This window comes from Spermophilus citellus (genome assembly GCF_964194105.1).
Source record: "Spermophilus citellus genome assembly, chromosome: 7".
Taxonomy (NCBI): domain Eukaryota; kingdom Metazoa; phylum Chordata; class Mammalia; order Rodentia; family Sciuridae; genus Spermophilus; species Spermophilus citellus.
Window position 1 is genome coordinate 155,648,965 of NC_138188.1, and position 14,320 is coordinate 155,663,284.

The following is a 14,320-nucleotide window of genomic DNA, read 5'->3' on the forward strand; positions in this document are numbered from 1 at the left end:
GGTTCTGTGCAAGGCATGGAATCCTATCAGTCTGGACCCTGAGTTCAGACACCATCTGCCGGAGATAGAGAATTATGAGCTCAACTAGATAATTGTAATTGTTTGCCAGTGCTTCACCCTTCAAGCCTGCCTGCTTTGAAGAAACTTTCTCACAGAAAGCCTTTTGATGAGAAAACCTATATAATAAATGTGCTGAACCAGCTCTTGGACACTATTCCTCCATCAGAGGATGGTGTCCCACCTGGTCCCAGCTTTCTCTTTACTAGCATTTGTTTGTCTTTTCCCCCATCACCCCTTGCCGGTTCCTAAGGTTTGGCCCTCAGGTCACGACACCCCAGCACACTGGTGGGCCCTGGGGTCAGCTCCCTGTTTATTAAAAAGACTTTGTCGACTTCTTTAACTTCTCTGTTCCTTGTTCTCTTCATCTGCTCCATGAAAGGTGACAGTAGCTACTGCAAAGGATTGTGGGTGAGGACTCAGTGGGTATCTATGCACGGGGCCTGGACTGCCAGCTCACTGTGGCAGTTGGGACAAACTCATTTTTCACTATCACCCCTGTGTCTGCTTCCCTCCTCACATCTGTCCCCAGGGCTGCAGGACCCCACTCTGACGCCCTTTTGATCCAGTTGTTCATCACCACTGCCCACCCACCCTGATATTCTCCTGATGACATCTGGCTTGGTCAATTTCCTGCTGCTACAACAGAACACCTGAGATGGGGTGATGCATAAAGAAATCCTGTGGCAACAGTGCTGGAGGCTGAGACATCCAAGCCCCAGGGGCTGCATCTGGTGCAGGCCTTCCTGCCGAGTCATCCTACGGCAGAGGGGTGGAAGGACAAAATGGGCACACAGAGAGAAGGGAGTTGGACATATCCTGTATCAGAAACCCACTCCTGACATGGCCCTGGTGAAGGCAGCACCCTGGGGACCCAATCGCTCCACAGGTCCACCTCTCCACACCTCTGCAATGGGGATGAAGCTTCCAACACACGAACTTGGAGGGATGCATTCAGCCATAGCAAAGTCCAGCTCATATTCTTCCTCCTCTGCAATTATTCCCACACCTCCCAGTCAAAACCACAGCCTCCTCCCTGGTGTTCCAATAAAAATGTTCTATCGTAACACCTTAACCTACCTGCCTTGTGTTCTTAAAGGATTTGCTGACAGCATCTACAAAGGGTACCTAAAATCCTGCAGGATAGGGCACATGGAGAGCAGGAACTCAGCGGTGACATCAATGGAGCCGAAAATGAACTACCAAATGCACGAAGGGAGCCCAGAATCCAGTTGTAAAGCCATAAATAATGTGCTCTTCCCCCCCAACATCATGTTCATGGCAAGTGAAGAGATGATTTAATCCCTGAGAGTTCAATTCCATCACTTCCCAACAGCCGCTAAGCTGCCTGGTAACCTGAAGTTTATGTGGAAGCCACATTGGAACTCTTAAGCTTCTGGGTTCAGATAAGCAGACACCGGCAGAGGGACCCAGCACAGGGATGCGACGGGTCTCCAGGACAGGCCAGACTGGCACGCCCAGCCCCAGTGGAACACAGGCATGGGGGGCTTTGGTGCCATGAGGTGCCATCCCCACCTCTCCCCATGGGCCTATGGGCCCATGAGCTTCTCTAGACCCTGTGAAAAAATCTAAGGATCTGCAACCCTGGGTCCCAAGGATTGATCACAACTTGCCGCCATGCCCTTTGAGATGGAGGTCAGCCTGGGATACCCGTAGACTGCAGTTCCCCAGAGGGTTAGGACCTGGCCCACCTCACCCATCTGAACCCCAGTTCCAGCACAGATACTGGCTCTCTGCAGGAACACACAGCGTCTTCTCCAGGAAACTGCTGAGTTTCAGACGTTAGCCATGGAGTTGAGGGCAGTGGTGCTGGACCAGAAAACCTTCTTCAGGTTGTGTCCACGTGGGTTTCATCTGCTCTTCCTAAATGACCCCTCTTCCCCCCACCACACACACACCACTCTGTCTAGGATGTTGAGGAGCACTCAATTTGATCAGTCTTTCCAGCAGGATCTGGTTCAGCCCTGGGGGACATACACTTACCTGCAGGAGAGACTAAGACCCTGGGGCCCCCAATCTCCATACTCAGGTCAACTCTACAGATGGCCTGCAGTGTATACAGGAGCTCCAGAGCCCAGTTAACAAGTATTCTGCTGATACTGACCCAGGGCCATTTAGTGAGAGGACCTAGGCTGGACGTCCCCAGAGATGGTGTATCCTCTCCCTTAGAATAAAAAACTCTTGCCACGCTTCCCTGTCACTGTCTCTCCTGGTCCCGTCAGAATCTTTGTCCACACTGGGGGATTGCGCCCCGAGGTACTTCACCACCAAGCTACATCTCCAGCCCTTTTTTTGTTTTTTTAGTTTGACACAAGGTCTCACTAAGTTGCTGAGGCTGGCCTTGAACTTGAGATCCTCCCTTCTCAGGCTCCTGAGCTACTGGGATTGCAGGCTTCATCCCTCCTCCTGCCACCACACCCTGCTCCCTGCAGAATCTTGTCCTGGCATCAGGATTGTATGACATTGCCCTTGCCTGCTGCCCCGTTGACTCCCATAGGATCTCTGTGTTCACCTGCCACCTGGGCTTCACCACAATGGCCTCACCCTCGGCGCTAGGGAGGCCCAGCACAAGGAGGGCCTCCCCAAGGAGCCTCCCTCTCAGAGCAGAGTGTCCCACTTCACTGAGTTCCTGCCCTCCCTCAGCACAGCTCAGTGGCCTGTCTTGCTATTTTTAGTTTTCTTATCAAGCCTTCCCCAAGGTCATGAGTTTCTCTGAGGACAAGAACAGTCTCTTCCTTATTTCTGTGTCTCTTGGACTTCACAGGAACTTAATAAATATTTATTGACCAACTCATTATATGTTTTGGCTCTTTCATAGCAAGAACCAGGCCTGTTTATTTGCTTTGCCCAATGGCCAGCTTGCTCTGGGGCCAATTTGGTTTTCAAAATTATGCTCCTTATTGGGAAAGATGGGTTAGAGGTGGGGAGTCACGGGCACTTTCTACCCTAAATGCTTTGGCGTACTTTGAAACTACATTGTGCTTGTGTTCGTGTATTACTTCTGTAGTAAAAAGATTTAGGTTGCTCTTTGGGTATAATTAATCTTGTATTCACATGGGTTTCAAGGTGATCTTTTTTTGTATTAGATTTTGTCCATACGTTTCTCCAGTCTTCCAAAGGTATCACAGTTCTATTTTGTAAATGTGTTTAATGATACAAAATCTAGGCACATATATTAGGAATTTTATGTGGGCTATAATGGGGAACATTTTTAACTGCTCAGAGTCATTTGCAGTATTATTTCAGCTGTAAGTGGGTTTCAGCTGAGACTCCTTCATCCCTCCTTGACCTCAGTGGAAAATCCTTTGCCATACTCGATCCTCTTGCTTTTTGCTGGGCAAGGGGGTGGCCAGCAAGCCATGTTTATCCTGGTACCCAGAGGGGAGAAGGGCCACTTCCCTCCACCCCTAAAGAAAACTTTTTTAAAAAATTTGACTCTCTTGTTTTTCTAAATGTTAAATTTTCAAAAGAAAGATATTTTGAAGTTCAAAATGCCTTTTTCAAGACTTTCATGGTTCTCTTGGTCTGGCATTCAGCAGCCAGAATTTTTTTAATTTTTTATTTGTTCTTTTTAGTTTTACATGACTGCTGAATGTATTTTGACATATACCAACAAGAATTATTTTTTAAACAGCATCACATGGGTCAGTTCAGTGGTCAAAAAGATCATTCCAAGTCAACATGGTTGCTTGCTGTGTGATGTGGAGAAGAATCTCCCCACAAAATCTTTGCCTTCATTGTGCTCTGGGTCCTGGAGAAGCCATCAGGGCCATCCCCCTGTCTCCAGAAAGACTGGCAGTCAGACCTGCATAGGGTGGAATTCATTGGGCAAGCAGGCCAGACCCACCCACCCAGCATCCCAAGACCTCTCAGTTCCACCAGCTCCAACTTGGACCCTGCAGGTGTGTAGATTGGATGACCAGAACTGTCCCAGGCCAGAGGCTGTGTGCAGCCCTCCTGTCCATCCTGAACTGGCCCCAGGTAACTAGGATTCTGGGACCAGTGGCCCAAATTTTCTCTGGACCTGCTGCAGTTGCCCTGGCTCTGAGCTTTTTCAGAACTTGAACCATGTCAAACTTAAGACCTAGAAGAACCGAGATCCAAAGTAAGTCAGTGGTCTTTATGCCCAGCAGGTCCTTGGTTTTCCTAGGTGTGTCTTCCAGTCCCTCACACCTCCTTGTGGGTGCAATCCCGGTCTGGTTGTCAGTTTCTAATAATGTCAGTGTTTCCTGATGGAGTCTATTAGCATGTAGGGTGGGTGATATCCTGTCCTGTATATTGCAGAATTTCCTGTCCTGTTCCAGCCTGCCGAATTCCAGCAACCATCTTGTCATTAGGACAACAGGAACACAATGGCCACCCTGGGGAGTGCGGGTGCAGTTCAGCCCTTAACCTGGTGGAGGGGCGGGAGTACCAACTTCAACCTGATGGGGGCAGTACCATCTCCAGCTGGGGACCACTGCACTCCAGGGTTGTGAGCTGTGCTCCAGAGGGCAGGCATCTCTCTTCTGTCCTGAATCCCAGCACCCCACACAGCTGGTTTCAGACTCATGGTGGCACATCAGGAAGTGTCTGTGGGAAGAATGCATAAGATCTATGAACCTGATAAAATGGTGCTCAAAATGTGCATGTGTGTTACGTGTGTAGTACATAAGAGCTCATAGCACCCATCTCTAAGAGAACTATGATCTAAAGGAATGTTTGGGAGACCAGGCTAGCTAGTGTCCACTACTAGCCTGATGTTTGTGTCACTGTGTGTGCCACTCACAGTGTTTGCAGGGTAAATCTCAAATTCCCTCTCCGTGTCAGCATTCTGATATCCCTGGGGGAGGGACCATCCTGAAAACTCCCCAGCAAACTGCTTCCATGAGGTGCACACCCCAAATTCTTGAGCAGAATTTCACCCTTGAATAGAAATGCCCTGAGACCTGGGCTCTTTGACTCATTCACAGGAGAGGGGTAAATGAGTGTAAGAACTGTACATGTCCCCCGTCCCCTGACTCCAATTCAGGAGTACTTCCTGGGTACCTACCCCAAGAAAGAAATTAGGGAGTTCCCTTAAGTTCCTCTAACCCAGAGCTCACACAGCAGCTGGGCAGAGCTGGCTGGACTGAAGGAGCGAGCAGTCAGGCCAGCTTCCTACCTGAGAGTTCGCTACCAAAGCAACTGTTCTCATAGAAGACAATCAAAACCCCAGACAGGAAGAGGTGGGCCACACAGGCGGCCAGGGAGAGGGCCCAAGTTTACAGGCATCTGCAAACTCCCGGAGGTCCACACGAGTTGGCTCTGAGTGAGGTCTGGGATGGAAGGGTGTGGAGGGTGTTAACATAATGATGGCTCATTCCTGCTGCCTGTCCTGGGATGTTCCTGCCCAACAAGGGAGGCTGTGCATCCCCAAAGGGCCACTGGCCAGGGGAGTGAACAGAAAGCAAGGACTGCGCCAGCCCCAGAGGCAAGAGCATTTGCCAAGAAGTTCCTGGTATCATTTGCCTTAGAGGGGTTGTTCAATTTGCAGAAGCTTCCGGCATATAGACTAGCTCGGTCCTGAGTCCAGAAAAGCCCATTGGGGGAGTTGGAATCTCTCACGAACCCTTGGTAAACCAGAGCAGGCTTCTCAAACTTTGGTGTACTTAAAACAATGACCTGGAAAGCTTGTTAAATCAGATTTCCCAGGCCCCACCTTGAGGTAGTCCACTAGGCAGGGGCCTGGTCATTTGCATCTCTAACAAGCTCCCAGGGATGCAGATGCTGCTGGTCCCTGGACCACACTTTGAGAACTGCTGGCCTCAGGCAAGGACTTTCTCATGGTGCTCCACTGCACCCCTATGGGGAGTAGAGAGGATGAGAAATGAAAGTGAATGGGACTCAGCTGGCCACTCCTCACCTACATCAAGACACCTCCCACTCTATCTCAATCTCTGGTCACACATGTGACCTCTGTGATCAATACAGACTTTTTAATAAAAAGAAGAGGGTGACTACTGGCCTGAAAGAGGTGGGCCCAGACCTGCATGCAGGGTATTCCCTAAAGCCAAGCTTCCCTGCCCCTCAATGCTGTGCGCCTGGGGTTAGGGGCAGCCTCTACCCATAAGCAGTTAATGTTCCAAGCAGACACAACCCCAAATAAGCTAAGTGAGCCGAGTCCAGGGATGGCCCACCTCAGGACCATGGAGTAGCTCATACCCTTCAGTAGCCTTGGCCTCAGCACAGGCCCTGCACGGAGCAGTCCGCTGCTGGAGGTTGTTCCTGTCTGCAGACTTGCTGCTCAGCTTCTACAAGACCGGGCAGTGGCCTTGGCCAGTAGAGTTTTCTCATTTCTATCTGAGTACGTCTTACATCAGATCCATGAGGCCCCCAGATCCATTCGGAGCTCAACAGAGCCACCTCACCCTCCAAAAACCAACCTTGGTATCGCCACAGGCCCCCCTCTGCTGGGGGCCAGTAGTGCCACCTGGAGTAGAGTATAGCCTCTGGTGGTAAAGTCTCAGGGCTGGCTTCACCACTGCTGAGCTGAGAGTCAGGGAGAGCCCACCTCCCTGCACCTCGGTTTCCTCATCTGTATAATGGGAGCGATTCTAGAATGACGCAGGAACATTAAAGGCAGTTATCAGCGTAGAGCTGTTAGGATAGTACCTGACATAGAAATGTTGGCCAATTGTTACTAGGTCTTTTAAGGTTATTTTCGTGTTTTTTGATGAATTAGAGTGTTTGTTTTCTAGGGGTGGCATAACAAATGACCACAAACCAGTGGCTTAAAACAGCTGGAATTTATGGTCTCACAGCTCTGGAGGCCAGAAGTCTGAGTCAAGGTGTGGGCTGGGCCGGGCTCCCTCGGAAGGCTCCAGGGAACATCTGCTCTGGCCTCTTGTGGCTCTGGCAGTCCCTGGCATTCCTTGGCTTCCAGACGCATCACTGGATCTCTGCCTCTGTGGGCTATGGTCAGGTGGCCTTCCTTCTGTCTCTCTCTAACCTCTCATAAGGACAACAGCCATACAGATCAGGGTCCACCCTGATTGTGAATGTCCCCATCTTCACTTGATGGCATTGGTAAAGACCCTCTTTCCAACTAAGGTCACATTCAGTGGGGCAGGGGTTAGGGCTTCAGCATATCTTAGGAGGGTGCAGTTCGACCCCCAGCCCTGCCCGACTGGAATGAGGCCACAGGGCTCAGCCACAGGCCCAGAGCATCGTCATTGCAAAGCCCTGTGAGTTGCTCCAGATTCCAACTAAATGGTCCCAAACGGTTGTGTCTTCCAGGGTGTTCAGACTTACATCTCTTGGATATGTTGACCCCCACTGAACGAAAGCGACAAGGGTACATCCACGAACTCATTGTCACAGAGGAGAACTACGTGAATGACCTCCAGCTGGTCACAGAGGTACTGGCAACTGGGGATGGTGGGGGGGGGGGCACAGCAGGAGGCGGGGGCCCTGCTGAGGAAGCCTATGTCCTGATTCTGATCCTGGGACACTTTCTGATTTGTGGGGAGCACGTGGATAGCAAATGCCAGGACAACCCAGGAGGAACCGGCCTCTCGCTGGGGCTGACTGAGTCACACCCCCAGAGGGGCAGAGCTTGCTCATGCGAGGGCACTCAAGTCCCAGAGGCGCTGGTGGCAGGGGGCATGTGGACCGTGAGTTGGGAATCCTGGCTGTAGTAAGAGGAGTTGCAGCTCAGCCACCAACTAGTTGATGTCATAGAGCCAGCCATGTCACTCCTGGCCCTCAGAGCTGGCATCTGAAGATGGCATCCATCTGGCTAATCTCTTGAGCTGTTCCTTGTGCTCCATAAACCCCTGATAAAAATCTGTTGCTGAGCATGAAGATGTGTCCTGCCAGGCCTCTGTGAGTCTCCCTGGCCTGGGATGATGCCTCAACTTGTCCATCCTCCCAGAAGAGTCTTAGCCAGCCCATCTGGAAAGATGGGGTGATACAGAGTTGCTGAAAGGGTGGCCTCTTGTCCTACACATAGGAAGACACCAATGCAGGAAATGGGGATTTCAAATGTGCCATAATAGTTTGGAACCCTACCCCTGTCATCAAATGTTGTAAAACCACCTCATCTGGTAGTCCTAGCATCCTGGAGAGACACAGCTGGGTACCCAGTATTGGAGGAGTACAGGGAGGACTGTGGGCCCCCAAGGCTGCATGAGCATATAGGAAGTGGCACAACTTCAAAAGAGTTGCCTTTTCTCAAGACATTGGACTGCTGTTATACTGTCTAAGGTGTCCAGGATGTGAGTGTCATCCCCTTAGATATGGCACCTTTGTGCAGTAGGCAAGATGCACATCCTGGGTACTGGCCTGAGATATGCCTGGTTCAACAGAGGCTTAAGGATTCATTCAGAATAGTGTCCCCAGGGATCACAGGCAGCCTGGGCAAGTTTATTCCAAAGACAGGAGGTACCCATCCCCAAACAACTTCAGAAGTGCCCCCTACCCCAGACAGTAGGTAAGGACCTCCTCGTGGACAGTGGGTACTGAGAACCGTGATTTACTGCAAGTTACCTAACCACACAGAACTTGGGAAGGGCAAGGTCACCCCCTTGTGACCACCCCCTGGAAGTGCTGGCTGTGTCTGAGGCCAGCCCAGGACGCTGGGGAAAGAGCAATGAGTTTCGTCCCTGAGGGCCCCACAAGTAGCCCTGCTTGTTAGTAGAGCTACTGCCTGAGGTTGCTTCCCTCCCAATGCCCCAAGCTCCTGTGGGCGCAGCAGATACTGCACGAGGGTGTGAAGGACAGGCCATCGTAAGCCCCACTTCCCCACAGGGCCATCTCCTTGCGGTAGGCAGGCAAGACAGCTCTGCCTGCCTACATGACGTTGTGCTGGCCCCCAGCTCCTTACCGGTGGGGCTACACCTCACCCTCCCTCCTTTGTAAGACCGCAGACTGGCCGGCACCCCTCCATCTGCTGCAGCACTCTGCAGGAAGGTGGACTTTCCGGTCGGTTGCAGACCCCAGCCCCTTCCCTGGCTCCAGACAGACCCGTGTGCGCGCGTGCGTGCGAGTTTTGAGCTAACTGTCTGCTTTCTGAACCGCTTCATTTTCTGCACCTGTAGATCTTTCAGAAACCCCTGATGGAGTCTGAGCTGCTGACAGAAAAAGAGGTTGCTATGATTTTTGTTAACTGGAAGGAGCTGATTATGTGTAATATCAAACTTCTGAAGTAAGCCTTTCTTCTCTAATCCCCAGCCGCGCCACCTCCGGCCCGCACACTAGCACTTCTGTGTGGTCCCCTCGTGTGTCCCTCATGCATGCCACCCTGTGTCACTCTGCCTTTTTTGCTTGTTACTACTCACAGGCGCCATCGCCCTCTGTGCCCACCCTCATGCTTTCCGGAAAAACGCTTCATAGTCATTGTGGGGAGTAAGTTGCCAAGGCAGCCTCGGTCCTGCTTCGCTTGTGGGTCCAGAATGTTCAGAGCTGGGCCCGTTCTGACTGCTGACCACTGGCCAGCTGCATCCAGACAGTCCCCAGCCCCAAGGCCTTCCCTGAGACCCAGGTTCCCAGGGGTTAATGATGCTCTCTCGAGACATTGTTGGCTCCTGCACATGGAAAAGGGTGCAGCTGTCCCCTGTCTAACATGACCAGAGTTCCTCAGGTCGTCTTGAGCAGCTGGCCTAGGGCCATTTGTATTTTAGTCCTATTCTAGTCTGCAGAGGCAGCTGTGGGGCTAGGAGTTGAGGGACCTGGGTTGGGATACAGTCTCGCTGCTCTTCCTCTGTGAGCCTTGGTTTCTTCATCTATAAAGTGAAAGGACTGGGTCAGATCATCACAAAGGTCCCCCCCCCCAAAACCTAGAAAACCAAAACGTGTGTCCACCAGGTCCTCATTAGAACTTGCTAGAACACAGATTAAGTCCTGACCTCTGGGGCCTGTGATAGAGCGGCTGGGAACAAGGGCCCCCTCTCCAGGCCTGAGAGGGAAGTGCAGCCACCCCAAAGCCGTGTCCATACCCCATCTCCATATTCAGGTCATCGGGAAGCCACCAGTTCCTAAATGTTGTCCCCGCAGTGTTTTCATAAAGTAATCTCAGGGCCCCGCTTTCTTGGGTATGTGTTTGGCAGTGGATGAAGGGATGGGCAAGGAGGCATGGGCAGGTGACATGAATAAAGGTACAGAATGTCTGCTCACTCTGCTCTGGAACACCATCAGGCGCTTAGAGAAAGTCTTTCTGTTTTCCTCCTCCAGAAGGATGCTGTAGAAGTGTTCCAAGCTTAGGATGGACCTCAGACTTGTGCTCACATCTTGCTATTGCCTCTGGCTGTGTGTCTTTGGGCAGGTTGCTTACAGTCCCTGGGCCTTGGTGTTCTCATATGTAAAATGGGGATTTCATTAGTCTGTATTCTATTGCTGTAACAAAAAACCTGAAGCTGGAAACCTTATTATTTTTTTTAAAAAAAGGCTTATTTAGCTCACAGTTTTGGAAGCTGAAAATCTCAGATCTGGTGGTCTCTTCTGTCTGGCCTCTAATGAGGAGGGCCTCATGGTGGGGGGTATCACAGTGACAGAAGTGTGCGAGGAGAGAACACACAGTGAGACAGGAAGCCAGAGGGATTCAGGGGCCAGTCTTGCTCTTTGTAACACCTCATTCTGGGGGAAACTGACCCAGGTCCTGTGAGAGCTGTATCGATTTCCTCCAGTGACCTCATTACCTTGCACGAGGCTCCACCTCTCAAAGGTCCCACTCAGTACTGATCCTTGCCGTCACCTGGGTGGAAGGTGATAATTAACCATGAGCCTACAAGTACTAATCTTAAAATTCTGGAGACACATGGTTTTAAACAAATGAGCTCTGTAGGGGCTAGGCCTGTTAGCTCTGACCTGCCTAATGGCCCCAAAGTGGGGACTGAGAGTACTGTGACAGCGAGGGAAAGAAAACTCAGAGAGGCTGACTGAATTTCCCCAAGTCACACAGGAGGTGGGCTGTTCTATGCCTGGCACTCAAGGTCCCCAAAACTGGGGATTCCACTCAATCACTTCCCCCAGTGAAGCAGGAGTCACATGTCAGGACTCCAGAACCTTCTAACTTCTTTAGGGCAACTACCCTGAAGAGTTATCATCTTGTGTTCTAACCCCTGTGTGACTGCAGCCACCGTCCCTGTTTTGTCTAGGATGCAGGGCCATTGAGAGGAGCCAGGAGGTCCTGTGTACAACTGGCACACTGCCCATCCTGGGAGAGTGAGCTGGGTGCTCCTGGCCCCTCTCCCGTCCCAAGGCCCCCGCTCCCTGTCCCCCTCCCCTGATTGACTGACTAGCTAGTTTGGGTTCACTGGCTTAAGTTTTCTTCTTTTAGATAAAATCTTGTATTTAACAGGAGCCTTCTGGGGATCTATTTTTTTTTTGTTCATTCCAACATTTTATGATGAACTACTTCAAACCCAGAGAACCTGGGGGGACTCTAGGGTGCGCATCTGCGTGGTGAATCGCACAGTGGACGTTTTGCCCACTCGCTTGGCCACATCGATGTGATTTCTCCATGCGACGGAGCAGCCTGATGATGGGGAGCTCAGAGGGCTCCGGCAGCCTGCAAGAGGGAGGCCATTGGAGTAGAGGGAACTTAAGGTGACATTCCTGGAAAGCCACCAGCAAGCTGCCTCTCAGCTGCCATTCCTGATCCAAGGCGCAGGGCACGCTGCTGGTATGTAGGGGAACCACAGGAGTCAGCAGATCAATAGCTAATAAGCTGTACAGGAAAATAAAAGGAGGTCACCTGCAAAATGTGCACCCCCTGCCACTGAAGCCTCTAGTGGACATTAGAGAGAGGTCGGCCTCTTCCTGGTGAGGAATGTGCCTCTAGAAAGCCGGGCAGTGCAGAAAGAGCCAGAACCTTTTTGAATCCAGAGCCTGGGCCCCTCAGGCAGGGATCAGGGAGACAGCAGAAAGGAAGCGAAGGTGGGTGGGGGCAGTATTGGACCTATTTTTTTGAATCAAGAGTCTTGGGAGGGGTGGAAATAGGTAAGACAGTAGAATGAACTGGACGAGACTTTCCTACGTGCATAGGAATCCGTGACCAGTGACTCCACGTCAGGCACAGCCCCAGGAGGGGAAGTTATTCTCCATATATGTATGGTGTCTCAGATACACTCTACTGTCACGTGTCACTGCAAGGGACAAGTTAAAAAAAGAAGAAGAAAAAAGACTCTTTCCTGCCCCCTTGATAGAAGGAAAAGAAAGGAAAAGAAAAAAGGAAGGAAGGAAGGAAAATAGAAAAAGGGGAAAAAAGAAGTCCAAGAACTTCTCCCCCCAAAAGTGGCTTTCTTAAAGTCTTTGAATCACCTTCTTTTGAACTTAAGAAAAATGATAGCACTTTATTTCGTTCAAGCAGAAAATGAAAGAACAATAAAATATGGAATTATATCTTAGTGGCTGCGACTGGATGGGAGGAAGGAGGGGAAAGGGGAACGTTGGGCTGGGTGTGGACAAGAGGAGACGGTGTGGAGATGGGGGAAGGAAGCGAGAAGGGAGGTCCAGAGGCTGAGTGTGGCGTGGAGAGACGGGGCCACACGGGGAGGAGGGAGTTGTCCCCACCACAGGCTCTGGGGTCAGACCTGGGTTCCAGGGATGCCTCCGTCACGTGTTCACTGTGTGACTTGGTCCAGCCACTCCATTTCCACGTGCCTCGGTTTCCCCAACAGAAAGTGTGGCTAATAATTGTTAGTCAGTTTTGCATTACTCCAATGAACGCCCAAGATAATCAGCTTAAAAGAGGAAAGGTTACTTTGGCTCACAGTGTGGAGGTTCCAGTCCATGGTCAGCTGGCCCCGTTGCTTGTGGGCTTGTGAGGCAGTATGTCACAGTGAGAGGTCAAGACAGCTGGGAAGCAAAGAGAGACAGGAAGTGGGTGGGGTCCCAATATTTCCTTCATGGACATGCCACCAATAGAAAGCATGAATCCGTGTTAGCTCTTGATCATTTGCACAGCCCAGAGGCTTAGGCACATTCATGCATTCTGCAAACATCCAGGGCTCTGTGAGGTGCTGATCCGTTCCCTTGGCCCCTCACACTTCTCATCTCTAAACTTTTTCATGAAATGGCAGATCAAAGGTCAGATGCTCTGAGGACTGTGGCTGCAACTACAGATTCACATGACCCTAAGCCTGATAGCACCCTCCACTCCTCATAAGCCTGTGAGGCAACTGAACCCCACAGGGGCAAGGCCCTGGAAAGTCCAGTCTTGATTTCAGGCCTGCCTCCTGGTTGGACAACTCGGTCAACCCACATGGGCCTCCAGAGCCTAGCAAACAGCCCTGCACACACAAGACAATGACAATGTGCCTGTGAAGTCTCTTTTTTTCTCCCCTACCATTCAAAAAGGAGGGAGAGGGTGAAAATACTTTCATTACCTTGTAGAAAAACTGCTCCTCATAAGAAAATGATGGGATTTCTTCCTGCTTCTATTCACAGCAACTTTATAACATGGTTTTGAGACACTTCTCCCCCCAGATTGTTAGTGATATCAGCCTTAAGCAAATTCCTGCAGGAAGATTCCACACCAGCCCCTCAACGGGCAGTGTCCTTTGGGCTATCCTGAGGACGCCAAGCTGCTATTTCTCACACCCCAGCAACCAGTGCTGGCCTCTCCCATGGGGACATCCACTGGAGGTGGAATTACTGATTGCTCATATAATTTATTTTCCCTAAAGTCTCATTCCTTGGTTTTCTCGGGCCTAGGAAATTTTCTTTACCCAAAAAATATGGAAGGAAGAAAAGAAAGTGATCCCAAATTTTTAAAGCCTAATGTTAACTGCAGAGCCTCCTTGGAATTATGGAGCCCTCCATATCTCAAGGGCTGCTCCAATATGACCATGGAAGTGGCCAAAGGAATGCATAGGGACATCCTCCCAGCCTCATGTGACAACCCTACCCCACCATTCTGTTCCACCCACCCCCCCCACCCATCCCCCTGTGGTCACTCGAGCAGCTGAACACATTCATGGCCTTGTGTGGTGTGGCCTGCCCTCGGAGTACATTGCTCTCCTTGCCATATAGAAGCTCAGCATCTTCCAGAGGCTGTCTTAAGAGTTCACGTATTAGTTGGAAGGATGGATGTCACAGTGCCAGCTGTCTTGGCTTTGAACACTCACTTTACAGGTGGACCCCAGAACAAATCCTTCCCAGTCCTTCCAACACCTCTTCTTGGCTTTTGGGATGTAGATTGTTTGGGCTCATTGGCCCGTTGCTATAGTAAAAGACTTCTCCCTTTAGAACCCTTAATCTGGTCAACCTCAAATTAGCTATA

General features: G+C 50.8%; 1 protein-coding gene across 3 annotated transcripts in view; it reads left to right on the plus strand.

Moving 5' to 3' along the window:
* ITSN1 (intersectin 1) overlaps positions 1–14,320 on the plus strand; it is a 203,890-nt gene that overhangs the window by 172,331 nt on the left and 17,239 nt on the right. For 2 of the 3 annotated variants that reach the window (XR_014022935.1, XM_081301090.1), the window contains exon 29: positions 7,336–7,457. Coding sequence is in view for 2 of the 3 variants with exons in the window: in XM_081301090.1 (XP_081157216.1) it covers positions 7,336–7,457 (122 nt within the window). In the remaining variant the exon portion in view is untranslated. Of the gene's footprint in view, positions 1–7,335; positions 7,458–9,137; positions 9,245–14,320 lie in introns of all 3 variants that reach the window. The other variant, XM_081301087.1, reaches the window with a different exon arrangement.